The sequence below is a fragment of the Epinephelus fuscoguttatus genome, linkage group LG18 (assembly GCF_011397635.1).
Source record: "Epinephelus fuscoguttatus linkage group LG18, E.fuscoguttatus.final_Chr_v1".
Classification (NCBI taxonomy): domain Eukaryota; kingdom Metazoa; phylum Chordata; class Actinopteri; order Perciformes; family Serranidae; genus Epinephelus; species Epinephelus fuscoguttatus.
Genome location: NC_064769.1, coordinates 15,736,349 through 15,764,156, shown reverse-complemented (window position 1 = coordinate 15,764,156; position 27,808 = coordinate 15,736,349). Strand labels below are relative to the sequence as shown.

The 27,808-nt window shown below is 41.6% G+C and overlaps 2 protein-coding genes across 5 annotated transcripts in view; both read left to right on the top strand.

The window, feature by feature from the left end:
- Positions 1 to 335: 335 nt before the first annotated feature.
- Positions 336 to 2,265, top strand: LOC125905895 (transmembrane protein 250). 2 transcript variants are annotated; one of them, XM_049604185.1, is made up of 2 exons: positions 336 to 504; positions 814 to 2,265. In XM_049604185.1, the coding sequence occupies exon 2, from the start codon at positions 1,010 to 1,012 to the stop codon at positions 1,427 to 1,429; it is 420 nt and encodes a 139-aa protein (XP_049460142.1). In that variant the 5' UTR covers positions 336 to 504; positions 814 to 1,009; the 3' UTR covers positions 1,430 to 2,265. The 2 variants fall into 2 exon arrangements, with proteins under 2 accessions (XP_049460142.1, XP_049460141.1); XM_049604184.1 differs by having other exon boundaries at positions 336 to 533.
- Positions 2,266 to 9,007: 6,742 nt separating this feature from the next.
- Positions 9,008 to 27,808, top strand: part of LOC125905902 (nucleus accumbens-associated protein 2) — a 32,768-nt gene continuing 13,967 nt past the window's right edge. The window contains exon 1 of one of the 3 annotated variants that reach the window (XM_049604202.1): positions 9,008 to 9,538. The gene's annotated coding sequence lies outside the window, so the exon portion shown is untranslated. Of the gene's footprint in view, positions 9,539 to 11,378; positions 11,518 to 27,747; positions 27,772 to 27,808 lie in introns of those variants that run through there. The other 2 variants (XM_049604205.1, XM_049604207.1) reach the window with 2 other exon arrangements.

Here is a 27,808-nt window from a genome sequence, read left to right as displayed (position 1 = left end):
CATGCCAAATGCCACCTACGCCCCTGGCAGATAACTTAAATCAGTCTACAGGTCAAGTGTTTGCGAAACTTGACTTTTACCTTCCCTTAGTTTTAGGACAGTGGCGAAACCACTATTTATTTCAGTACAGTTTTGAGCCAAAAAACTGAGATCATCTTCCTGATGTACTTTGTCAAAGTTACACACACATATACAATATTAATCCCTGCGTGATGTTTGCTGAATACATGGCTGTTTATACTGTCCTGCCGAGTGAACACCTTCTCCAGGAGCACTTCCCCTTTAACTCGGCTGTGACGTCACAGCAGGATGACTCGTATATTTTGCGACCGGACGTCGGCTGTAGCAACACCGGTTCACTGTCGCTGCTTCGTCTCCGCTGCCTTTAAACAGCGCATCGTGGAAGAAAAACAAAACATATCCTGTGTGTTTATGTTTCAACCAGTTGTTTATAATGTGATACAATGCTCCTGTCGTCTGAGACTCAGACAGCAGCTTTCTTTGGTGAGGAGGAAGACGTCGTAGTGTTGCATGTAAGACTACCATTGGCTCTGCACGATCACTTATTTCTAGACCAGAATATGGATGAAAAGACCTGTTTGGGCAGGAGATAGTGTGAGCTAGCTATGATTTAGCCATATAGGCATCATTGATAGCCTTATGCACAGACATGAAACCTGTGTGTGCAGCTTAAGAGAATGAAGCATGCACAGGCCTGTATGTCTTACATTAGATTAGCTGTAATGTGTGCATGTGCGTTTTGAAAATCTACCATCAAATATGCAGTAACTGTCATTTCTGTTCCATCCAAAGGAGAAAACGTTGCTGACTGGAGTTTACAGCAGACAGACACCACCAGCAGCTACATCTCACTCCCGGGCTCCTGTAAGAGCCACTCTTTGCTCCACAACCAAATGAAGCCAAGTGCCACCCAAGGCGCAGCACTCACAGAGGACTCCACCTGTAACTGGGATTCCTGTGCACTGTGCTGGGCTCCAGTAGCCCACCCATGCCTGTGATCCCCATCCCACGGCGGGTGCGCAGCTTCCATGGCCCCCACACCACCTGCATGCACTCGGCCTGTGGGTCAACGCACGCGTCCAAGCTAGTGCGCACCAAGTACAATAACTTTGACCTCTACCTGCGCTCGCGCTGCATGTACAGCTTCCTCCGTTTTCTGCTCTACTTCGGCTGCAGCCTGCTGACCTCCCTGCTCTGGGTGGCGCTCTCCACTCTCTTCTTCCTGCAGTACGTCAGCGTGCGCGTGCTCCTGAGGCTGCAGTACAAGCTGTCTGTCATTCTGCTTTTGTTAGGGCACCGGCGCCTGGACTTTGGGGTGCTTAACGACCTCATCATCTACAGCATGCAGATCACCATGTTTCTGGTGGGGGGGCTCGGCTGGTGCTTCATGGTGTTCGTGGACATGTGAGCAACGAGGGAAATGGGTGCAATGTGGATGCTACGCACTGTAATTTCAGCATTGTGTGGTGTTATGGGACAACATGCACCTTTAGCATGTCCTGTAGGACTGCTCTGCATCTCAAATCAAAAAGACTCCTTTGACGCCAACTCCAAATCGTATTGGTTTAGTTTCAGATATGATAGAATCCAATAAGAGTCTGTGTAACAACTGTGTGTACCGTCCTTTTAAAATGTTGCTCCTGTATAACTCAGAGAGAACCACCTGGTTGCTGAATATCAAAACTGACGCATGAAGTCGGTTTGAACATGAGTCAGACCTGAGTCATCATGTAGAACTCTACAGACATCGATAGGGTCAAAAGCTCTTCAATCTCAATTGTATTTTCATGCCATTTGTAAACCGTTTTAACACATTTCCGAAAGACATCTCGACTAGAAACTCATTTGTTTACAATAATGGAAAATGTGAATGTCAAAGTCAATGTTGCATGGAAAAGTGACTGAACATGTGACTGATGTGCATCATGGTTGTGTGATGCAAGACAGTCATTTGTGCCAAAATAACACGGGTTGGGCTCCAGATGCAAAAGTGTACCATAATCCCCAGGTTGAGATAATTACAGTTATGTCTTATGTAAACACTGTATCATGTAAACGTACATGTAGCACAGAGACACAGTAACTTATGGTGGATAAAAGTGACCAAAAACAAGCTGTCAATAGCGTGTGTGGGTGTGTGTGTGTGATGCGGTTTTGTGGAGAGGGCAGGGCAGAATAGGAGAAAGGGCACAAAGTGACAAACAACTTCTTCTTTTTTTTGTAAAGTTATTAAATCAATTTCCTGTTGATGAAACGTTTGGTGTTTAAAATGTGTGGCTGATGAATGTGTTTACTGTGTTGGCTAACACCCATGATGGCATGCCTCGAGCTGTGTCACAAGAGTGTGTGACAGTTCAAATTGAGAACGTCTTTGGGTCAAATGTTCCATCAGTTGCTCTTCACGTTGTCTCCAAGCTCCTCTGACAGACTTCTCTGTTTAGCTTCCTCCAGCACGCAAACGCCAGCCACAACTAGACTCCGCTGTTTCTGCCAAGCATAACAGTGGCAATGGCTGTGTCCCAATCACCTTATATAGCCTCATTTCCACATGGCGTGAAGTATGCTTACAGGATCTAAGGAGGGCTGAAGCACCCAAATAAGCGTTTTACACTCAAGCTGGTATACTTGGGAGGATAACTGTCATGCACAAGCATCAGCTTAGATTTCAGTGTTTATTATCTGCTAAACCGAGCAAAAGAGTCTGGAAACTACCATCTTTAGATATGAACTTTCGACGCACAGACTGGTGGCCTGACTGAGACATGCTTGAGACTGGTGTGGGCTTCAAGCTGTAATTGGATAATCAAGGGGGGTGAACAATAAGCTTTTGTTCTGAAGATCAACACATCATATGCCTCACGCTCTGAGCTAGGCTGATCTGACAGCCTAGTTACAACAGAGGCGAACAACAGAACATGAGTTGTCTTGTGATGTCAACATAATGCATTAGATAGGCCGGATGATTAAGCCTACTCATTTTCATTTCTTCTTTTTCTTTGAAAAGCTGAAGTTGATTGCTTATGTCTGAGTGACTTGCCAGTTTCATTTTTGCCCCGGTCACTGCATGTCAAACCATCATTTATCCCAAGTTTGATTTTCTCTGTTACTACTAGATCATGATTAACTACTGGAGCAAGCTGCCTTTTTATTAGGCTACAGTTAAAAGTTTTACAAGTTTAGCAGAACAATAAGCTATCATGAAAAATCTTTAATATCCTTGTAAACATTAATGTAATTGTACTAATGGCATCGACCTAAGTACAATGAGATCATTATAAACTCACCACTAAGTGCCACAGACACATGATAGTCCCTATAGGAATATGACAGTGCTGCCATATACTTCTTAAATACCAAGGGGTACAATAGGGGCACTGTAAACCTGATTACATAACAGACCGCTGTAAGGTCATATAGGAATATCACAGGACTGATCGAGTCAGTCCTCATCATGGTACAGATAAATACGTGGTAACTTATTTGAAATGTCATGGAAACTGGATATTACATAGACGTACTGATGATTCAGGCAGTGGTGAGCATTGCCGCTTCACAGCAAGAGGTTTTATGGTTCAAACCCAGGGTGGGGGAGTGAAGTGTGAAGTCTGCATGTTCTTTCTGTGTCAGCTGGTTTTTCTCTGGGTACTCCAGCTTCCTCCCACAGTCCAAAGACATGCTGGTTAGGTTAAATGGTAACTAAATTAACCATAGGTGTGAATGTGAGCTTGAATGGTTATCTGTCTCTATGTGTCAGCTGTCTCTAGGCTCCAGCCCCCTGTGATCTCTAACAGGATAAGTGGTTGCAGAAAATGAATGAATGAAATGAATCAAGTTCATTCAGTGCCATTATGAGATGAAGAGATAAATACCAATATCAGATGTAATGATAATGAAAACTAGAGCATGTTGGGATACGACCTATGTGGATTAGTATAAGTCAAGTATAAGCAGTGTAGGAAGTAAGTACATTTACTAAATTGGTTAACAGTAAAAATAAAGAGTACTGTTTTTAGGCAGACCTTTTAATGCTAGTCAATTACATTTTGTCACTCAACATTTAGCTGATGGCTGCAATTTCTAGTTAACATGCTTTTTAGAAGAGATTTGACTTGCAAAACAGATAATGTTATAATAAAGTGTGATGGATTACTGTAGTTTCAGGTGGACCCCCTATAACAGTGATTCCCAAGCTAAGGGTCTGGGTCCCTCCAGGGGCGGTCACAAAATGATTAAAGATACAATACGCAGGATTTTCTTTAAAAATAATGTATAGACTCATACAGATATAATCCCTCTCAATCGTCACTTACGACCCTCTAGAAGTGTGTGGTGGTGTATTTTACTGCAGAGACTGCCCTTTGCCTGTATTTTCTTCTTTTCTGTGTTCAGGATGTTTATAGACGTGCACCCCCGGAGTACTAAGGTGAAGTTGGGCCTTTATAAAAACGTAGTGATCAGGTGCCAAGATGTATGCGGCACACATCCAAGAGACACAGCGCCAAAAACATGCATAGGGAGATGAAACGCCAGGTGAGAGTGAATCTTGGTTAATTTAATTTTTGCCAACCATAGTGTTTACAAAATGTAACAGTAAACCTTTAACATGCAACCATGGCATTTCTCTTATTTTTGGGCTTCTAAAAAGTAATCAAATTAACAATCCGAGGAGGTAATAATCACTCACAGCTCATATAGATATGTAAACTCTGACAAAAGGTTGAAATTTGCTTTCACTTTGTTTTAAAGATTCTTAAGCCACTTTCCATCTCTCTGATGCATTAAAAAGTTTAGGTCGGGGTGTGAAACATTTGGCCTGTGGGCAAAAACCGGCCAGCTAGAGGTTCCAATCTGGCCCATTGGATTATTCCACCCTGAGCAGAATACAGTTCTCTGCCAAGAACAATGAATACCTATTGTGGCCGTAATTAAAGATATTGAATGTTGTGCTGTCAGCTAGCAGCGTGAGTACAAAAGCATCTGTATAAGACATCTATCTTAAAACAATATTGGTGGAGCCCGGCTGCTAAGGCACTGCCCAAACTTTACATCTGTAAATGGTTTATAAGGCAAGCGATCTCTTAAAGTCATACCATGCAGGATTGTTGGTAACCACGTGTAAACACACACTTAGCAGTGAAAGTGAAAATAAAAGTCAACCCCAGATTCACAGTCATTTGCCATTTGACCTTGCTGTATTTTCAGGTCTTTTTTTCAGTGCTGTGTCTGTTGTATGCTCATGGTCTGGATTGTGGTCACTTCTGTTTTTTGTAAAGCCACAACCTCACCTGAGTGCTGTGGAGGTGCACAGCCATTAATGTGCCAAAAAAGTAGAAAATAAAAAGTACAGGCAGAGGGCAGAGTCTCTGCAGAAAAGTACACCACCACCACACACTTCTAGTGGGTCATAAGAGATGAATGAGAGGGATTATTTCTATACGAGTCTATACATTGTTCTTGAGGAAAACCCTGCGTTGTATATCTTTAACCTGCTTTCCTCAGTACCTTCCACTTTAGTTTGGTGATATGTAGCAATGCCAGCATTACTACACAGGAGTGTAAATATGGAAAGATGCACATGTAATGATGGTGAGTAGTGACTGACTGAATGTGGAAAATTGAAATTTGGACATCTCAGGTTTTTCATCATCTGTTTTGAACATGAATGAGCATTTTCAGAATGTTCTTCTTTACACTAAAAGAAAAGAGGTGTTGTTATTCATAGGATATTATGCAATGGCTTTACTGGTGCAGCCTACTTGAGATCAGTTTGGCTGTATGTAGTCCATGAAGTCCGAGTTGGACACCCCAGGTTTAAGTGTTCTGCGAAAAATGCTGCAAGACAAAACACATGCATGGCCAAACAGAACCAATGCCAGAAAGACCTGGAAATAGTTAAAGATGTATTGTTATGGATTTATTGGTATCGACTGTTGAGGTTGCAGAACTGAAAATGATCCTGTTCTGGGCTACTGTAGAACATTATGGCTCCGTGGGAGAGGACCCAGTGGCACCCTGCGGCAGTGAAAATGCCAACACCAAAGTGCCAAAAGCTGCAGTTCATTAAATGGCCACTTGAGGCTGGCTCCATTCATCCGTTTTCTGTAACCGCTTATCCTGTTAGGGGTCGCGAGGGGGCTGGAGTCTATCCCATTTGACACTGGGTGAGAGGCAGCGTACACCCTGGACAGGTCACCAGACTGTCACAGGGCTGAGACATAGAGACAGACAACCATCCACACCCACATTCACATCTACGGCCAATTTAGAGTCACCAATTACCCTGCACGTCTTTGGACTGTGGACGGAAGCCGGAGCACCTGGAGAAAACCCACGCTGACAGGTGAAGAACATGCAAACCCTGGGTTCGAACCCAGGGTGGGGGAGCCCTCTTGCTGGGAGGCGATAATACTAATCACTGCACCACTGTGCCACCAGGCTGGCTCCCAAACCGAGTCAATTCCCATAGACCCCCAAATTAAAATGCCCAACTTTACAGCAGAAATAAACATGTTCACAGTCTGGTCCAAAAATGGTTTTGGTCACGAAAGTTCCTATCCCCTTTCATGAGAACTGTACAGGAGGTGAATTTTACACCTCCTATACAGGTTAGTTTACATGTTATTAAGGCTTAAAGTTACGCATAGTTAAAGGCGGGCCACTTTGAGTGTCAGGCTGTTTGCCAATAGTGTCCTCAGTCAGATCCAACCTGGGGCGGCTCATAGGTACAGTGTGTCGTCAATTAATTGTAAGATCAGTGGTTTGATCCCTGATTCCTCCAGTCCACATGTTGAAGTATCTTTGGGCAAGACACTGAACTCCAAGTTGCTCCCAGTGGCTGTTACATTGTTTTGTGAGTGTGTGAGGATGGTTACTGAGTAGCAGGTGGCACCATGTATGGTAGCCTCGGCCACCAATGTGTGACTGTGTGTGTGAATGGGTGAATGTGACATGTTGTGTCAAACTTTTGCATCTAATCGACACTGTACCTACCGCGTAGGCTCCGCTAGCTGCTAGGCTAATTTATACAATGTAAAATGCCATAGGATTGTGCTAAAACATTAGCATGTTGTATTTGTGGGGAAAATCTGTCTAGCAAAAGACAAATGTTTTGTCTGTGAATGCTGCGAGTTATAATTTGTGTATTTGTGTTTGAAATTGTCTCTATTAAGCCATGTTTAATGTATGTTTTGGGTGTGTTTTGAGTCAACTAAACGTTATAGTACCTCATAGAAACCCTGCCGCCAACTAGTCTTTTGAAATGGTAACTGCAGAGTGACAAAGAAACCTCACCACACAAGTATAAATGCTCAAAACGACACTAGAATCCCAGACTTGAGGCTTTAAAACAGGAGTCCACAAACCAATGGGTGATGACATGGTAGCTATTTTTACAGCCTATTGAGAGAACCCACTCCATACATACATATAAATGGCTCATTTAAAGATAACAAAAACACAATGATTCCTATTTTCAGGTAATTATAAAGTGCTGAAAAATAACTGTGAATATAATATACCATTTCTGCCAATAGATGCCCCTGAATCCTACACACTGGACCTTTTAGTATAATTTGCAATCAGATTTTAATTGTTGGCACTGCAAGGAAAAAAACACCTTGACACCCACACAGTCAATTAGACACAAACCACCACTGACTTACTATATTTAAATACAAGTCACTACAAGTTTATTTTTCCATTTCTTGTTTGCATGTTGTATTATTAAATTATATTTATAAAAACGATTTATTAGCCTGCAAATCTCCATCCATAATGCACCCATTGTAGTGAAGTGGCAACAAAAATGATTATACAAATTGCTTTCCTGGCTTTTATTTAAATATTTTTCATTACTATTGGATTCTAATAAAATTCCCTGCACCTATAGGTATGAAGTTAACACAGAAGTGCAATAGCATTTTAAGTCTAGTATGTGATTTATCCTGACTTCACATGAGTAGGGTAATTTCCACTAGTCACTAGGCTAATTTACACCATGTAAAATACCATAGGCTTGTGCTAATAACATTAGCATGTTTTATCTGTTTGGAAAATGTGCCCAGTATAAGACAGTTGTTTTGTCAGTGAACCTTGTGAGTTGTAATGGAGCTGAATTCTGTAACGTTACCTTTGTTAAATGTTGCTGTTGGCCATGGCTTCATATGAGTAGAGGAAAAGTCTGCTAGCCGCTAGGCTAATTTATACAATGTAAAATGCCTTAGGCTTGTGCTAAAAATATTAGCATGTTGTATTTGTGGGGAAAATGTGTCCAGCAAAAGATGCTGCAAGTTATAGTGAAGCTGATTTGTGTTCTTGTGTTTGAAGTTATAATTATAAAGTTATAAAAAGAAAAATGATTAATTAGCCCGCAAATCTCCACCCATTATGCATCCATTGTAGTGAAGTGGCAACAAAAATGATTATAAAAATGACCCAAAAATAAGAATTTGATTTGCTTTCTTGACTTGTATTTACATATGTTTTATTACTACTGGATTTTATTAAAATTTCCTGCACCTATAGGTATGAAATATATTAATATACTGTGGATGATGGCCTGGTGAGTGATGAATCATGAGGTAAAAGTAAAATACTGGGACAAGTGTAGTAGAATATATTAAAATGCTGATGCAGGGTAATATAAAAATGCTGCATCCACATTAACCATCAGAAAGATGTTAAGTAAGAATCCCCACTGTCACCATGAAGTTCAGTAGCCCGTGCGGCAGTGATTTAGTGAGCTGTGACACTGTGATATCGCATGCCTGCAGTAAAGAAAAGTTGACTTGAGGTCACACCGCCAGCAGTTGGCGCTTATAATTTAGCAGAACAGCACACATGCGCATCACGTAGCCTGAGCTGTCATCACATAGGGACACGTGAGGTAACCGCACATGTAAATTTTCTTTAGGAGCCCAACAAGGCACCTCTGTCTCCCCCTCACAGCTGCAAATGTGCTCCAATAAGTTGTCTTTCCAGAACAAATTGCACACAGTGCTGGTGCCGGGCTAACTCGCCCTGCGGGCTCTGCCACAGCACAGAAGTCTGCACCTTTAAGCCCGCAGAGTGCACCGAGTTCGTGTGTCCGTAAAGGCGCACGATATGAGCGAACACTGCTGACAGTCCATTTGCCGCGTAGACTACAGTAGGACAGTGTACATACAGTAAACCTGCCAGGTCCCACTAAAATGTCTGCGTCTTTAAAAAGAACTCTTTGCCGAGCGGTGCATGATGTCAGGCTGCTCGCACTGTTCATGTGAGCGCCGTTCACTTCCTGCAAAGGGATAGAAGCGGGCAGAGAGAGAAAGACAGAGTGGGATAGAGAGATGGGGGACGAGCAGCCAAGATAGGACTGGAGCGATAGAGTGAGCCAGCGGACGAGGGGAAACCGGGGCCTGCTTTTCTCTTTTTTTATTTTTCAAACACCCCGCAAACTTTATAGGGTTATCCGAAGAGAACGCCTGCCACATCTGCGCCAGCTGACAGCCGCGGTTTATGGAATAGCGACATACATCGGGTAAATATATCCCCTTCTGTCTTGGCTTGAGGTTTGCCTGATTTGTGTGACGCATAGGTTTTACCATGCATTACTCCCTCTATTCTCCTTCTTTACACTCACAACAGGCATCTGCATTTACATGTGCTGAGTTAATTTTGATAACCCTACCCACCAAGTTAGTCTCTCAAACTTTCACGATCGCGAAATGTGAAGGCTTTTACGCGGAGGAGGATGATAGGTGGACCGCGCACCACTGGAAGAATTTAATCACACTGATAATATTTGTAGTCTAAATATTATTGCAGGCTAATTGTAATGGTGGGCAGCACTTCTTTTAAACACACAGGAAATGGTGTTGTCATGAGTTTCAACTGAATGAGTGAATAAAGTGGCACGATATTATCGGGCTTGCGTCACGATGAAGCCAAAACAAAAAAAAATCTCCACCCATAATGCATCCATTGTAGTGCTATATGTTGCATGATTGCGCCATGGAGTGCTTTACATAAATCTATTGAAGTTGCTGGCGTCAGGGGCCATTATTTCACAAGTGGAGTAGTGAGTGTTATATAGCAGCTGACTTCACAAACCTTCAATCATAATAATTTTCCTTGCATTAAATTGTCAGGACTGTTACTTCAAGATATTTCTTTGGATTATAGTGTCTTTTTTATCTTAGTACAAGACACATAACACTGATATGGCCATAAACTATATACAAAAAATGTTATTTTATTGTGTTCAATAAGTTTGGCAATGTCAAAGTGGTTGCAATACTACATTTTACTACAACAGGGTTCATGTATACACTTAACTGTTGCCTGCTGAAGTGTCAGGTCTGTCCGTTGTGGCTCTGTTTACCTTGGCTGAACCCTACAGGAGTCATCTGACTATACATGCAATACCTCCCCCCTTTCTCCTGTGTGTATACATGGGTGCAGTGTGTGTGCGTGTTTGTGTGTGTGTGTGTGTGTGTGTGGCTAGCCGGCATGTCGCTTGTGGCAATTTTCTTCATTTCCTGTCACTTTCCTTCCCTCTCACATGCGTTCTTACTCTCAATCACCCTCGTCTCATTCTTTTTCTGTAGCCGTTTTGTTTGTTCTCGAGATGACTCGGAAAAAAAAATTTCCCAAATATTTGCAAGTTAGTTATGGTCTGCATCTTTAACTTCGTCATGTGGTAACCAACTCCAGACTGAGTGTGTAACTTACAGTATATGTGGCATCTTGGTCCCCGACAGGTGTCGCACAGGTTGGACGCTAAGACGACAGCTTGCCTTATAGAGTCATATGAATCATTTAGTGTGAAGTGTGCAGCGTTCCTCACCATTTTACAGTTTTGAATCCCACTTCAGAGTGTTTGAGCGTTTTAGTGCCCATCTGTTTCTGCTTCTCCCATGTAGAAATATCACGGGGGATAACAAGATGTATTATACTTTTCGTTTTGAATAACTAAAACAGTGTGAATCCATACCTGCGGGCCCCAGGGCAAGACAAAGACAGTTTTTATCAAGGTAGTTTATGACATCCCTCCCCCCTCTGTACTTGGAAATCAGTTCGGGGGAAAGGGGTGTGTGCTGCCAAGTTTCTATCTTCAGTGTTCGACACAACATACATGGAAACTGTAGGACTTTATTTTTCTCTTTCTTTCTAAACGGAGGCCTTCCAACACCACTCGTCTTTGACCTGGACGTCTGCCAAAGGGTTGTGATGGCTCTCAACAGCTGTATTTGTCTGTGTGTGTGTGTTTGCGTGTGTCGGTAAGTGTGTTCAGGGTGTGTGTGTGTGTGTGTGTGTATGTGTGTATGTGAGTGTGCTCTCGCCGTGTCCCGGGATGCCCTTCCTCCATAGGCCTCACATTATACAGCATTCCACAAGGGGGCCCGGGGCTGTGTGCAAGTGGGGAGTGTCAAGGAGAGAGAACGACAACACAGTTTCAAATATAACTGATGCAGATACTGACGGAGGAGGGTGAAAGAGGGATAAAGTACAAAGACGGTGAGAGTCTTGCCTCATTTTGTGTCTTGCCCCATCTCTTCTTAGACCCATAAATGAACAAGAGTTGATGTTGCCTCAACACATGGAAAGATACACTAAAAAAAAGAGCATATTCAGGCTGCAACCTCTATAAAAAAACATTTATTGATCTAAACTACATTTAAAACCTGGAGTTTCGTCCCTGGTGCTGCTTCATTTGCTCTGTGTGTGTGCCCTCATGCTTGGTGCCCTTTTATCTGCGCTGTATATACATGTATACTCATGTGGGGAGTGTGTTGATGTGTGTTTGATTTTCCTTTCCTGACACAGTAATGAGTCATTGCTGATGGTATGCGATACAGGGCACCAGTCATCCATCATGTTCTGATACATACTTGTGTCTTCTATGTAGCGCAGAGCTGCTGCAGCAGGTGTGTTCAGGCTTGTTGGTTGCCGTTAATGGAGCTGGATTTCAAACAGTTAAGGTTAACTGTGAAGAAGTGTCTTTTAATTGATTGTAAAGTCACCACAGCTAGAAATGTAAACTATATCTTTTGTTTGAACCTGTTTCTAATTTTATATTTATTTCCTGGACCAATCAGTTGGTCTGCATTCCAGCACACTGTAGTCTTATTGACTCACTGTGTAGGTGTCAAGGTGGTTTTTCTTGAAGTGGCAACAATTAAAATCAGATCGCAAATTATACTTAACTATTTAAAGGCTTGTATGGTATTGGCACTGTTTGACCAACATGCAAATGTTTTGTCAGTAGTTTTTCCTCTTATGGCATTTTACACAGAGAACTAATGTACCAGAGAGAGAGGAAAGTTTGGTGATAGGTTTGTCAGTATGAGTAGTTCAGTTTAAAGGCCTGTTAAGTCCATAAATCTGAGATGACTTTAAAGGTCCAGTGTGTAGGATTTAGGGGCATCTACTGGCAGAATTGGTATGAAATAACTATTCGTAGCAATGTTTAAATTAGTGTGTAATCACGTGAAAATAAGAATTGTTGTGTTTTTGTTGCTTTAGAATGTTCCGTTAATATCCGAATAGGGTGCGGGTCCTCTACCACGGAGTCCACCATTTTGTTCTACAGTAGAATTGAATGGACAAGTTAGACACTGGCTCCAGATAGGGCTATTTGCCACTATATTTCTCCTACATGCTTGGCACACGGCTGAAGTTTAAGTTCTGCAACCTCACTGCTAGATGCCACCAAATCCCAGACATTTGACCCTTTAAAGGAACACTTCACCCCACAAATGACCATTTGTATATCAGTTACTCATCACATGTTGTGTTGAATCCGCAAAGAAAACTTTGTCTTTCTTACATGCCTCCACAGTGAACGTAAAATCCAAAACCAGGGAAAATTCTTGATGAATTGAAGTCACAGGGGTCCACATTTATCAACCGCAAAACTAGAGCAAAACATCTGTTTAAAACTCTCACACAACTCCTGCAGTATAATCCAAGCCTCATTTAGTCGTTTAGTAGTTCTCCATACTTCCCAGACAGCCCTCTTCAATGGGAAACTAAATGAAAAGTGAAACATACCTCTTCAAAGCCAGACTCCATTGACAAAACCAATAATTTTACCTTGCTGAACACAGGAGCTGCTGGTAGACCACTGCCTCAATCAGTTAGATAGTTTGTGTTATTGTGTGACTGTGGTGTTTTGAAGGGTTAGTCCAGATTCACAGAACTCACACAATAAGACAAACAAACTACCAATCAAGGCAGCAGTAAACCAGCAGCTCCTGTATTCAGCCAGGTAAAATTACTGTTTTTGTAAATGGAGTTTGGGATGTATGAGTGTACAACTGGATAAATAAGACTTGGACTATACTGCACGAATTGTGCATGAGTAAGAGTTTGTCAGTGAATGTTTTGATATGATTTTGCTGTTGTTAAATGTGGACACCTATGAGTTCAATTCATAGGAATTTTCTCCACTGTGAGATTCATCATTTACCAGACCCATGCAAGAAAAGTTTCCATCACAAATTCAATGTAACACAGAGTGAGTAACAGATATACACATGGTCTCCTGGGGGGTGAATTCTTCCTTTAATGTCCGCCAACCAAAAGATTTAAACTATACAAACACAGGAGGAATATCCACTCAGCTCCCTGTAGAGGTTAGGGGTATAAATCATCATCTCCTGAAATGCACCTAATAGCAAACAAAGTTAGAGGCCCCAGTGACCTTGCCTTGTCCACATATTTTCTTATCAAAGCCAAAATTAAGTCGGGAGTCACATCAAATCAGATTGACTGCTAAATAGGTGAATCTGGCAGCACTGCTGAAAAATAAATTAACTTAGATAAACTAAGTTATGTCAAAATGATCAATGTTCCCCTGGTTTGTCTGATATGCGGTAGCTCCTCAGCAGGTAATGTTTCCCACTTGAAACAGTAGTAAAAATGTTTGGTCAAGAGGAGGAAGAGGAATATGAAAGAGAGGTCAGCCTTTGATTACATATGTCGTATGTGTAAGACATAATCGATAAAGATTTTTTCTTTCAGCCAAATTATGTGTTTATGGCACAAAAGGTGACAACTAAAGCCACAAAAAAGGGTTGGGCAGTTCCTCAAATGCCCTACTCATATAATATGTAATGTAGCGGAACTTTGTTTCTTGGAATTCGCTACTTCCTTTTGACAGTCCTACTATTAGCCTCATCTTAGGAAAACACAGATTTGAGGATAAGATAAAATAGGGAAATAAAAAGTGTCTTTTTCTGTTGATTTGCGCCCTCTTAAAAGTAATTTGTTATTCCCCTGGTGGTTTGTAGTCCACACAGAGATAATAATGTAGCTATGGATCTTAGTTTCTGCTACCACAAAGTACAAAGGCTCTTTTTTATTTTTCATTTGCTGTGCACAAACACACAGGTACAGTCCATTTCTGTTCATGCTGAAATACAGAGCAATAATGAGGGAGCAAACGAGAGAAAGAGAGGATCAGCGAAAGCCATTAGGAATCTTGAAATGTAACTGATTTGGGCTGCTTTGGCTCGCTACGTGCTTTTCAGGAAGCCTTCCAAGAATTTAGACAATGAACAGTAAACATGGCATGTTCCTCAGAACAATTCCACATTAGATCTCAAAGATCACGTGGCTCTCCTTTTCTCAGAATCGACTGCCCCCACACCGCACTACATTGCAGATAACTGTAGCAGCTAAATCTCATGTTCCCTGTGTATGTACTGTACTTACACTTGACAAGGAGCTCGCACAAACTGACAAATGTGCAGAAACTCTCTCTCTTTCTCTTTCTCTCTCTCCCTCCCTCTCCCTCTCTCTCACTCTGTCTCAGAGATTTCTGGTAAGTGACATGTTTGGCCGTTGGCATAATGCCTAGCAAGATCACATGGCATGAATGTCGTGCCTGTGTTGTGTGAGTGCGTGTCTGTGTGCATGTGTGTGCATTTGTGCCTGAGTAGAAAAAAGAAAAGAAAGGGAGCATGTGCACATTTGATTGTTCCAAGTATTTTCAGCATGAACAGGAGCACGTAGCCGTAGCAAAGAATTACAGAGTGCTGAGAAGTATGACGAGGATGTGTTTCTGATACAGTCATGAGATTGCATTCTCAAACTGGATGGAAAATTAGATTTTGCACAATAAGACTTCATAGTCGAAGCTATTTTGCTTCATTTTATGGTATTTGTGGCATCAGCACATAAAAAATTCATGAAGGTTATGTCGCCTTATAGAGAGCTCATTTCACTTGTTCTTGTAATATGCATTCGGGGCGGTTCTGAAACGTTTAAAAGATTTCCAACTTGTTCATACAGACTGTAATTGCTCTCAGTATTACCTGGCACTTGATTTCCACTTCTGGGAACCTTGTTTGAACTCCTTTTGTGTATTCAATTTACAGTACACCGGGGCTCACGACCAAAAAGTCACTGGTATTCACTTAAATATCTCCGGGGAAGAATGTGTGAGCTTAAATCAACTTTTTAACTCCCCCTATCTTTGCAAAGGCGTCATTGTAACAGAAGACAGTAGCCTGATACATTTTCTCTGATCCTTCGAGTTTCAGCGAGGGGACATTAGACTTACTGTGAAAGTCAAACCTATAATTCTGGGGATGACGCACACAGACATGCACTAACACACACACACGCATTCACAAACACATAAATAAACCCCACGGAATCATGCAGATACACACACTCACACAGAAGTAGACAGAGAGAGAGAGAGCACTGTGGATGGCATTTATCCTCGCAGCCCACCTCAATTTTCCGTGCTCTTTTGCTGTCTGCTGTACATAATTAAATTGCTGCAAACTTCAAGCCTCTCTCAAGACTCGTGCAAGTAAACAAAGCTTGCTAATTAGTGCATAAGGTAATAAGTGAGTTAAGCAAACAGGCTGACCCCTTCTCTGTGGCGATGACCTGTCGTGTATGTGCTCTTCATGTCCTAGCAGCCCGGCAGAATGCTGGTAGGAGCCAGTGGAAAAAGACAGGAATCTGAGGCGGGTAGTTTTCACTACACAGTCCCCCCACCTCCCTCACCCTTCCCATTGCCACAGCTAACATGCGTTAGCAATTACTGCTAAATCACAGCATTACCCACCTGATGCTTTCATTACATTTGTGTTCCCTGCAGAAGGTGAAAGCCACTCTGACTTTAAATTTTTCCCTGACATTATTGGTTTGTAATATATTTAAAGGCTAGAAATGTAATTTATTTTATGGTTATTCTGATGGCAACACTTAACTTTACAATCCTTTGATGCACTGTGTACACTTATTTGCTTGTTGGTTTGTTTTTATTGCCAAGAGTTAGATGAGAGGATTGATACCGCTCTCATATCAGTCCGTTCATTCTGTAGCTTTGGCCAGAAGAGACCAATCTACCAGGTTCAAGCTGACTGATTTTTCTCTAGCAGTGTGACATGGAACAGTGGTTAAAATAAAACAACCAATGAGCGCTGCAGAGGGACTCAATAAGCTAATTAGCATGACAGGAATCCCCCTCACCCACGGAAATCGGTTAAAGTGTCAGACTGAAGATGGAAACGGAGAGTACGGAGTTGCCAGTTCTGTTTGATATCAGGCAACATGTTTAAAGACTTAACATAGGTGAAACAACTAGCTTGGTAAAAATTAGAACATAAATTAAAAAAGAAATCGGGGTTAGTAGTTAGTTAATTAGGATGGGGGATAAGATCGATGCAGCAAAGTACCGCGATATTTTTGTGCGCCAATATCATCACACATTGGCTAGTATCAGTTTCTTAATTGTATAACTTGTTAATATTATAAATACAAATTAAACTTGAGGTAGCCTACTTGAGTAATAAAATCAATTGGGTTTTCAGTCCATGCAACTAAAATGACTGAAGTGAGATGAACAGACTGAAAACTTTATTTTATTAGATAAAACAGATGATGACAAAGTTTTCTTTTGGGGACATAATTTACAGTTGAAAAAAGGTAATACATCACAATATATCGCAATATACTTTATTGCAATACTTAGCATATTGCAACACATTTAAAATCACAATAATGTTGTATCGTGATTTAAGTATCATGATATTATCGTATCGTGGAGCCTCTGATGCTTCTCACCCCTATTAATTAGTGCGATTTTTTTTCTTAACCTCTGGACAGAGCCAGGCTAACTGTTCCCTCTGTTTCCCCCATTCAGTCCTATGGAAGTTGCTCAGTGGCACATGAATCTGAAACCTCAGTTTCTGCACGGTATGAAATTGTTGTGTCCGCATTTTGGGGCCCATAGACCAAGCCCAGCAGAGACTTCTGCCGGCTGAGGGGCTTACTCCTGGTTTAGCTCTCTGCTAACTTGAATGGGGATAAAATGATTGAATCGTGTTGTTCTTTTGAACTTTTAAAATGTTATCGGACCAAATGGATCAATTACCGATGTGAATCGAGTCATTTTACGTGGGTTGTGACCAGACATTGCGCTAGACTTTTTCGTCGCCGGTCATTTTGACCGACAGGGTCGTAAAAATCCGGTCATAATCTATTTTTACCGGTCATTTTAATTTTTGTTTTTAAATGATAATAAAGATATTCAAAGACATTTAGTTTTCATTCGTTCGTTCTTGATAAATCCAACAAGCAAGTTATAAAGTGTGCATTAATAAGGACATGAACGAAAAGAACAGACATCCACACACCCGTGACGCTAGCGCTTCTGTCAAGCTGGATAGAGCGGATCGTACCAAACAGGAAGTCGGACGCAGAAAAGATGAGAGAATCCGGCCAATTTTCAAAATAAAGTAACAGCTTGCACTGAGGAACGTGAGGAGAAAATACCTTGTGTATAATTTAAAATAACACAACAGTGCATAACCGAACACATTTTTCAATACCCTAATCACTTCATTGCAATTTTAATTTTGTGTCACTGAGCCTACAGACATAACTACATAAATAAAATGGTCAGAGCAATATGCCCTATTCATTCAGTGTTTATCCAACGCACTCAGTACATGGACATTCAATGACAAGTTATCATTAACTTTATAACTTTTTTTTAACGTTACAAAAAACGATTAAAATATGGACTTACCCATGTTTAAAATGACCTGTTGAAGTGAAAAAACGAGAACTAACGGGAACAGATGAGTGGAGTCAATGTTTAACCGGTGCGGAGAGCGCAGGAGAAATGCGCTGCCTGTGGTGTGGACAGTCAAGCGCCTGCAAGTATACTCGCAGGATTTCCACGGCAGTAACGGGTCCGGTGTGTCCAGGCCGTTATTGCTACATGAAGCAGATGAATGACTTTTTCTCTGCAGTGTGAAAACGGCAGCCACTTAAACCACTGACTGTGCACTCCGCCGCCAAGTGGGCAGGGGTGGTAATTGCAACCAGTCAAAATGACGGACAGCCTTCAGATTTTCCGGTCATTGTTGTAAAAAAAACGGTCAATGACCGAGAATATCCGGTTAACGCGACCCCTGGTTGTGACACTCAAAAAAATATATCCACTGATTTAGAGATGTTTCTTTTTAGAATGTACGTCTATGGGAAAAAAAGTCTTTTTGGGCCACATGGCATCACGTGATAGACCAGGAAGTTGTAATACCACGTTTGGCCACTATGTCAGATTGGCTTCAACGATCGACGCTGTTCCTTGGAGGTTAGTTGCCATTCCTTGTGCTAAGCTAAGACATGCTGGCAGCGGCTTCATATTTATATTTGTATTGATTCTTTAATCAAACTTTATGGAAATAAACCAAATAAGTGTACCATAAAATTTTAATTAATAGCCTGGGCTATTATTTGCTTAAATCACTGAAATCAAAAGGCCTATATTTGGAACTTTAATTGCTGTCACACAAAACTGTTGCTCATACTGACACAACCCCACTTTATCCTCTTAAAACATTATTCACACCTTGGATTAATTGTAATGTAAAAACCCTTTTGATTCGGACTTAAGGAATATGAAGAACTTGCAGGGTAATCAAAGAATGAGCAAGGTAGCCATCAACCTGCTTTTGTATATCCAAAAAAAAAAAAAAAATGAACTGCTTGGCAAACAGACCAGGCCTCTAATTGAGACAGGCCTTTATTTGTCAAAACATGTAGCCACACTGGGCTAATAAAAGAGAATGGGCGTTCAATGGGGCTAGGCTTTTTTAATTGGAGTTTTACAGCATTTCCCAAATTGCAGAACCATAGCTTTAACAGAAAAAAGTATTGTATTTTCATGTATAATTTGTAGCTTCATGAAAATCGGTATAGGCTGTGTTGCTCTATATTGTCAGCCCATTAGCAAATCAAAATGACCTGACCTCAGAAGTCCTAAAAAAAAAAAAAAATCCCAATCTCGATCTTTGTTTTCTTGATGTTATCTCCTCAGTGAAAAGTATTACATACCTTTGTACAGTGTCATGCAACAGCAAACACTTGAAGTCATGCCAGTGAAGATTGTAACGGATGATTTCTCGTAAACATATCTCTGTCGTAAGCACTCCTTTAACTCATTTTGTTGAACTATCACATGTTTTAGCAATAATAATTTACTCATCCTCAACTGACTCACATCTAAATGTACATATAACTGTGAGTTTTTCAGCAGTGTGTGGGTGCTTCCTATGTCCATGTTGTTTACTCAGTTCTAACTCGAGACAGAGATAAACAGCTCTGTGCGCATAGGTCAGCTCAGGCCCTCTTCAGTGTTTCACCAGTGTGACGAGGTTAACCAAGGTGGCATGTCATTTGAGCACATGTGTGCTTGCTTAGCCTGGTGCTGACTGGTAGACTCTTCACACAGTAATATGTGTGTGTGTGTGTGTGTGTGTGTGTGTGTGTGTGTGGGTGGATGGGGGGGGTCGGTTGGGGGGGTGTATGCACTCAAAATAAATGTGTACGTATCGCTGTGCACTGGAGCAAACATGATACAGAATAACACTAGACAACATTGTGATTTTTGTCACAGGAAATGGCGCATGTCATCATGAGACGTTCTTTTGATTCACCTCCCCTGATGGTATCAAACAACATTTCGTTCCCCCCACTGTTTTCTTTTTCTTTTTTTTTTCCTTTTGCATGCGAGAGGATGAATTAAAGCATTCTGTCTGCTCTAATTGAAAAAATGTACATGGGGCACTCAGTCGATGTGGGCGCTGCTCTCTCTGTATGTCTTTGTGTGGGTGTGTGGGTGTGTGTTTGTGTATGCCAGTCTGTAGACAGTGGGGCACTGATGCTGAAAGATGTGTCCTCATTTTTGCATTGCACCGGGCTCCTCTGGCGGTCATGTTGGGCTGCTCTGATGTCACGCATGTGTCACTGCAGAACATTCAGCACAGGAACGACAGCGTGGGGTGATCAAAATGGCATGTTCATCCTCTCTATATCTCTCCTCTCTCTCTTTACTCCTGTGTCACTCTGTTCCTGTCACTCACTCTAATAGTCACTGTGCTATAAGGAAACTTCAACATACAATTTTCAATTTAAGTTTAAACATGTTTTGTCATTATTCCCTCCTTGTTAGAATTCCAAATTTGTTTTTCATGCACAGAGATGCCTCATGGTGGAGGGGGTTGAAGCAGCAGCTTTGCTGGGGTGGAATTAAACGCTGCTTTCACACTTAAAGGTGTCACAATCCTATCAGGGCACAACCTCATTTTATGTTTTTTAAATTCCTCTCACCTCACCTGCCCCTGTTTGACTGACAGTCTCGATGCAGCTGCTATCCGCCATTTTTAATTGTTCTTGGATGAACATGTCACATTCTTCAAACACGTGAATACCTATAGACCTATTCACTGACATTGTGTTGCAGCAGGTAACAACCTACTGGCTGAACTAATGTTATCCGAAGGAGCATTTTCTTTTAACTGAAATTAGAAAAGGCGAGATCTTACAAAGCCCTTTAGTCTCATAGATGGAGCTGTGCCTTTGTAACTACAAGGATAGGAAATTGGTGGCAGCTATTCTAACAATGTTTGCTGTATTTTCCAACATTTTGCTCTGTAGTAAGTAAGACCTAGTTATTCTTTTAAAGGCAAATTCCCAAAAACCTCCATGTAACAGTAGAGTAACAGTCATTTTCAGTTTCTGTGAAACTGATAAATAACTTATCATATTTTTGCTCAGTTTTTTAATCACTTCCACCGAACACTCACTGACTGTTTGAAACCACATTTCAAACGATTTCATTTGTTCCTGTTGTTAGCTTGAACCCACCACCACTATCACTAGTAAAAATTAAACCCTTTGAGGTCTAAGTGTCAGGAAAACCCCAGCAGTCCGTAGAATCAGTGAAGTTCCTTGGTGCTAAAACAGCACGTCTAGCTTGCTTTGGCTTCTAGATAGCATTTGACCCGGATGACTAAGAATCTTGAAAGACAAAAATCCCAATGTTGATATAAAGACAAATATCCACCGACCACATGTGCTGACAAAAGATGTGAAGTGAAAATAAGTAGTGGAAGAAGAATGTTAGGTATGGTAAACACATGAGAATTAAAAATGATTCTCAATTTTCAATTCAGTTGCAATGACCGTTGTTTAGAGAAGCAGACAGGAGTATTGCCACGGGAGTAATGCACTGCTGTTGTGGGGGCTGCCAGCAAAATGTTTTTTAGCCACCTATAAAAAGGCCCGACGAAAACATAAATCTACATCAATTTGGGTGTACGCTGTATTTTGAAAAATTTAACTGCTTTACCTCACTGTCAGACAGCCTTATCTAGTGAGGAACTGAAGCCGTTAAATAGCTCTCTTCGAAGCCACCAGACCTCTTTGACACAAAACAGTAATTCTCTTATATTGAACTTGAAACTTGTCTAAACTCACTTCAAAGCCAGACTCCATTGACAGTCAAAATATTTAGGGATGCACAGTAGATGCAGATGTATCAGTTCCCTAATTTTAGTGATCAGCAAGTCTCTTCTGTAGTGGCATTAACATCATATTATGCAAATGTAGAAAGATTTAGGGTCTGGCTATGGGTAATGAAAATAGCCCAACTCGAGGGGCGGCACCAAGCATGCATTTGAAGATATCACTGCACGCAATTGGATCACACTACAACCAATCAGAACAATACTTAGCGCTTAGCTACCAGCGGAGCTAACTGAGAGATTAGACTCTTGCTGTATCCGGTCAGCAAAACAGCAAAAACGTCCTTCTTGCAAAAGAAAGACTCGAGCGCCGTCTTCTGTTCCTCTTTTAGAGAAAAAGCCAAGTCTAACTCATTCATTGTAGCGGCCAAAGCCGTTTCAAACAACTGGTGTTCATCCGTAGCCATCTTGCAGTGTTTACAGACTGATTCCGGACTTCATCGTCGCAGCGATGTCGTCATCTGTTTAGCTCGCCTCAGGCCCGCCTATATCAGATACACCGATGTAATTGGTGCAGCTCGGCTCCAACGACATGGGTAATGAGCATCATTACTGATTGCCAGGGTGACTCGCTGAGCAAATTCAAATTGAGCTCTTGCGAGAACTCTGGATTTCCAGGGTAAAATCGTGATGGCCCGCCAGCAGACATGACACACAATGCTTTTCAATGTATGTGATATTCATTCATTGTGCAAATTAGGAAAAGAATGTTGGCCGATTCTGATGACATAACAATATTAACAGCATGTATGTCAATTCTGATTGAAAGCCAATATCGGCTGATGCCGATGATGTGCCGATATTGGCATTCATCCCTAAAAATATTCTGAATGTAGCAAACACTTAAACTGTTATGGATTTTTTTAGGTGGCTAAAATACGGTTTGCTCCTGCCCCCTTCCATAGAAGTACATTGCTTAGCTTCTGTGGCAGTACTCCTGCCTGCTTCTCCAAACTGGATGCGTCAACCTCCGTCTACTGTGGGTAACACACTGACTATGGATAAGTACCTCACACAACCCGCCCCAAACTATCGCCCCAAACTACCCCTTCAAAGGTACCCTGTAAAATTATTGACCACGAGTAGTAATATGGAGCAATGTTTTTACAAGTTGGTCCCCGTTTTGATGGTATCATTCACACGTATGAGTATGAACATGCACAGACACGGGTGATTAAACATCCGTTTCTGCTGCCAGTTTAGTGCTGTTCAATTGACCTACAAGAACTGTTTTAAGGAAACGCACTCAATGGGTTTATTAAGTGTCAATAATACAAATAATGTGCTGTGGTGTGTAAGGCTGAACATAATTTAAAAAATCTCCACATGGCACCTTTATGTACGGCCTAGGCAGTAGTGTGTAACTGTAAACTGGGGATGCTCCGAATATTCAGTAACCGAATATATTTGGCCGAATATTGCAAAAAAACACACATTCGGTATTCGGTATTCGGTATCCGAATAATAGCGACGTGTTTTGACAACACAATCAAACAGCGTGCCGTGACGGGCGGAGTAAAATGTCGGCAGTGTGGCGACACCGCACTCACATTTGCGACTAAAAATAGTTTTGAGCAAGCAAAATAAGCTTAAATCATTCAGCACGCTGTGCGAGCAGCCTACAGATTTCAACCAGGAGCAGAAACGAAAGGCGAATCCCACTGATTGTGGGTTGAACGGGGGTCACAGACATAGACAGTAATGTATTCCTGTCAAATACGGCGGCCATCGGCTTACCGGCGACGGGGAAGTCGGCTCCAATAATATCCTCTTCTTGGCGTGTGGACTGCCCAGAAGTACCGAGCCGAGTGAAACGAGCCATTCACGGCCCACAAACCTCACCGCACTTTAGGGACTGTTCTTTACTTAAGAAGGGGAGGAGGGTGGCTGGTTGATTTTTATTTTATTTATTTATTTATTTTGATCCCCCCTATGTTCATCACTTATTGATGCTGTTTTTGAAGTATGAATAAGTCAGTAAGTAATTTATTCCATTGAAATATCAGTGATGTATTATAGAAAAGTGATTTATCTTTTTATAAATGACAAAAGGCACATCGGCCTCATTTTTTCTGTGGCATCGTGATACTACTCAGAACCATGATATTTTCATTGGTATTGTACAGTGGGATCCAATTTTGGTACCGTGACAACACTAATCTGGAGGGGGTTCATCTGCAAAAACTAATGAAAAACTAAACAACGTTATTCGGTACTCGGTATTCGGTATTCGGCCAAGCGTTTAATATTATTCGGCTTCGGCTTCGGCCACAAATTTTCATTTCGGTGCATCCCTACTGTAAACAGCAACATTTATAATAATATTTTTTTTTAATTATAAATCAATTTATTTAACAGATTAATAGTGAAATACATACGGTTTGTAAAATGCAATCTTTTCTCACCCACTCAATTCACTTGGTGTCTCTTTTCTGTACAGTATATGCGTGTGCAGTATCACCACTGATGCGCTTTCATTTCATGCTGATTCATCCTATTTCCTCCATTTTTCACTGTCTTGTGCACCATGGAAATCAAATCATGTTTGGAACAAATGCGTACAGAGTGTCACCACTGATACACATACACTCGCAATACAGACCTCCTGTGAGATCTAACCTAATTGTGATCCTTGTGTGACAGTCAGTGACACTCAGCAGGCCGTCTCATGGCAATCGTTGTCCCCAGATGAAGGTCATGTTAAGGAGGATATCAATGGAGTTTTAGGGCCCTGTGCTTTTCAAACAAAGTGCAAGCAACTGCACAAATCTGCTGCATTTTAGCATACTTGAGTATCAGATGTCTTGTGGCCGGGAGCACTGGGGCAGCAGTGGCACACCTGCTTTGTAATTGTACTTGCAAGAATAAATTATCAAGGTGCTCCAAAGGCACGCATCAACTACAGCCAATTAGCTCCTTCTTGAACCTGGCACAATCACAGTTTTGAGATGAGGGAGCACATTCAAGATGCCACAAAAGCTTCTCTCGCAAATAAATTGATGTCCTTGTCAAAGCAGAATCACAAGGCAAGAGTTCAACACCCCTACTGTGATGCCAAGGGCAAATGATGTTTGTTTCAAGTTGAGTTCACTTTTCTGGAGATAAAGAGTTCGCATACAGCTATGTTTGTACCGTGAAAAAGCGTTTTAATTTTCTCTGCATTCACACTGTTATCAGTTGCAGGGCGCCCATAAAGGCAAGGGGGGTTTTCTGGGGCCATGCCTTTACAGGGGGGCCCGTGGAGGCCAGCAATGAATCATGTTCATGGGGGGGGGGGGGGAGACTGTGGGCAGAGAGCACGCCAAAGTGTTTATATGAGGGAAGCAGATTTTGGGTGGGCCCATTCACTGAACATTCTCAGTGGCCCAGCTATTTCTATGGGTTGGCCTGCTTTTTAGGTACACCTAGCTAAACTTAATTGAGTCTGGAGGGGCCTTGCAATAAACCCTAACTTCATGATGGCAGGATATGAAAAGCGGTACATCCCTGCCTCTTTTTACTGGACAATAATTTTCACAGAGTCCCTAACTTTGCTATTAAACTGCAATTAAATTGCCACCAATATCAGTTTGATCTCAACTGACTGACTGTTTCCAAATAATGGTATCACTAAACAAGAAAAGGTGGGGGAAAAGAAATCTGCCTGAGCCCATCAAGACTGAAACTTTGCTGGCAGAAGATAAGTGCGCGCCAGCATGAAATTAGGGCCCTTAGGCTCATGGAGATTGTACAGTTCTATGTTACGCTTTGGACACCCACCAGTCACATGGCAGCTCGGCGCCAATGCCAATGTAAAGGATTTATAAGTAAGAAACTGTCCCAAAAAAGAGATATCACATGGCAGTCATGGTGCAGTGTACTGTATCACTGTGTACACAAACAAATGCTGCAGCCTGACATACACACAGTGATTCTACTGATGCTCTCTGAATCACATCTTGTGTTGGTGTAGTCTCTCTTCCCTCCTTTTCTTCCTGTGCTACTTACGTAGCTTCTCTTTAAGTTGGAAATTTCAGGGGGGATTTTCGGTCTTGTGTCAGTGTTTGTTCAAAATATCTCAGTCTTGCGTGAGTCCTGGGTCTCAGTTTCCCTGCCGCTCTAACGTCACACTTATGTGTTGCCATAAACTGGAACGACCTGCTGGCCCCCGCGGTTCTGCAATATGAGCTTAGTATTGCCGAAAAAAATCCAACTGTCTGTCTTTGTCCTTAAACACTTTTCCTTGTCGGTCTCATGTTATACTGTATTCTCTTCCCTTTCCCCCTGTCATGGCAGGATTTTCTTCTCCAAAAAAATGGCAGTTTGGGAAGCCTCTTTGGTGGAGCTGACATTTTGGAGTCAGTAATGTGGAGGTGGAATCTCTTTTGATTAGAACAAAGTGTCAGATTGTTGATATCACTTGGCTTCGTCTGTTGCCTTGCAATGACAAGCAGACACAAAATGCAACAGTTTGAAATGAAATAACACCATATATCAAGTTAATGGACATTCTGATCAAGTTCTGAATGGTAATATAGTTGGCACAGCCAGTCAGGTCTATTTAACTTCTGAATATTTCTGATTTTCTTCACCAGCATTTCTTCATCCAGAACTCTTTTTAAACATTACCTCTCTATCTTGTCGCCTGATTTCCCTATTCCTCTCTAACTCTCTTCTCCCTGTGACTGTGCTTTGTCAAGTTCTCTCTTGTTCTTTTCTATTTGCATCTTTCACACACACTCCCTCTCTCTGTCCTCTCTCCTTTTGTTCGCCTCTCTCCTCCATTCCACCCCTCCTTTTTGCCTCTCTCAGTTTAATCTCCCCTTGTGGACCTTTCAATTTTTCTCCCTCCTCTATCTCTATCTCTTCAACTTTTCAACTGTATGCCCAAAAGCCATCATGTATATTCAAGGGTATGTGGGTTGATGTGTTTGTGTGTATGGGTGTGTGCAGCAATCCCAATGTCCTCGTCGCCGGAGTTTGGTGTGATGTAGTAGCCGCCGCTACTGTTTGTTTGTTTACCTCCCACAGCCACTTGGAGTTCATTAGCAATGCCTTTGCCTCAGGAGGATCATCCACACACACACTCACAAACACACATGCACACACACTGACGTGCTCTTCCGCTGTCTTTCCCACTGTCTGGTTTTCTCTCATACACAAATCACCCCGACTACAAGCTAAACGGACAGGTAGCCCACCGTTGCAGGAGTTTTCTGTCTCAACTTTATGTTTGATGATGTCTCCAACCGCTGTGAGAGTGTTATAATAAGAGGTGATAGTCATTAACTTGCTGCAGTGCTGCCTCCCTCCACAAAGCTGCTGCATTATTGTATATGTATTTGTGAATACGTGTGTGCATGTTATGCCTTGTCCCCGCACTAGAAAATGGATGGATGGATGGATGTTTTTCACATTTTGTACTAATGATAACTGAGCCTCTGACTGTTTGATTATAGGAGAAATAAACAGAAGCAAACAATAATATAGCGTGTAATAAGGCTGGGCAATAAACCAAATTTATCAGATCACTAAAATTATGAAAATTATTATGTCTCACCAATCCAAGTCTCAAACGACTGATTTTTTCATCTGAATTGCATATAATCATTTTAAAGTAGCTACAAAAACTCAGAGGGCTGTCACTTTAAGAAAAAAAATCAGGTTTTAATGACTGAGAACTAACACAATATTTCTTTCAATGAATTTGAACACAGCCCAAAAAGCCTATTCTAAACTACCTTGCAGAATTGATGTTGCTCAGTTTATTCACAGTCCGTCAGCTGCCCCACTTTTGGTCACTTGGAGCTGTGGAAAAAGGCTGTGAACACAACCTTGACATAGTAGTTGACACTCCTAACTTGTTTGCACACAATTGCCTTTTTCCACATCCAGCAGATTAGTAGTAACGTTAGCATTCATTTGGAGTCATGTTTCTGGCTACATGGCAAATGTAAGTCCAATATTCACTTGATTTTAGCTCTGTTTTT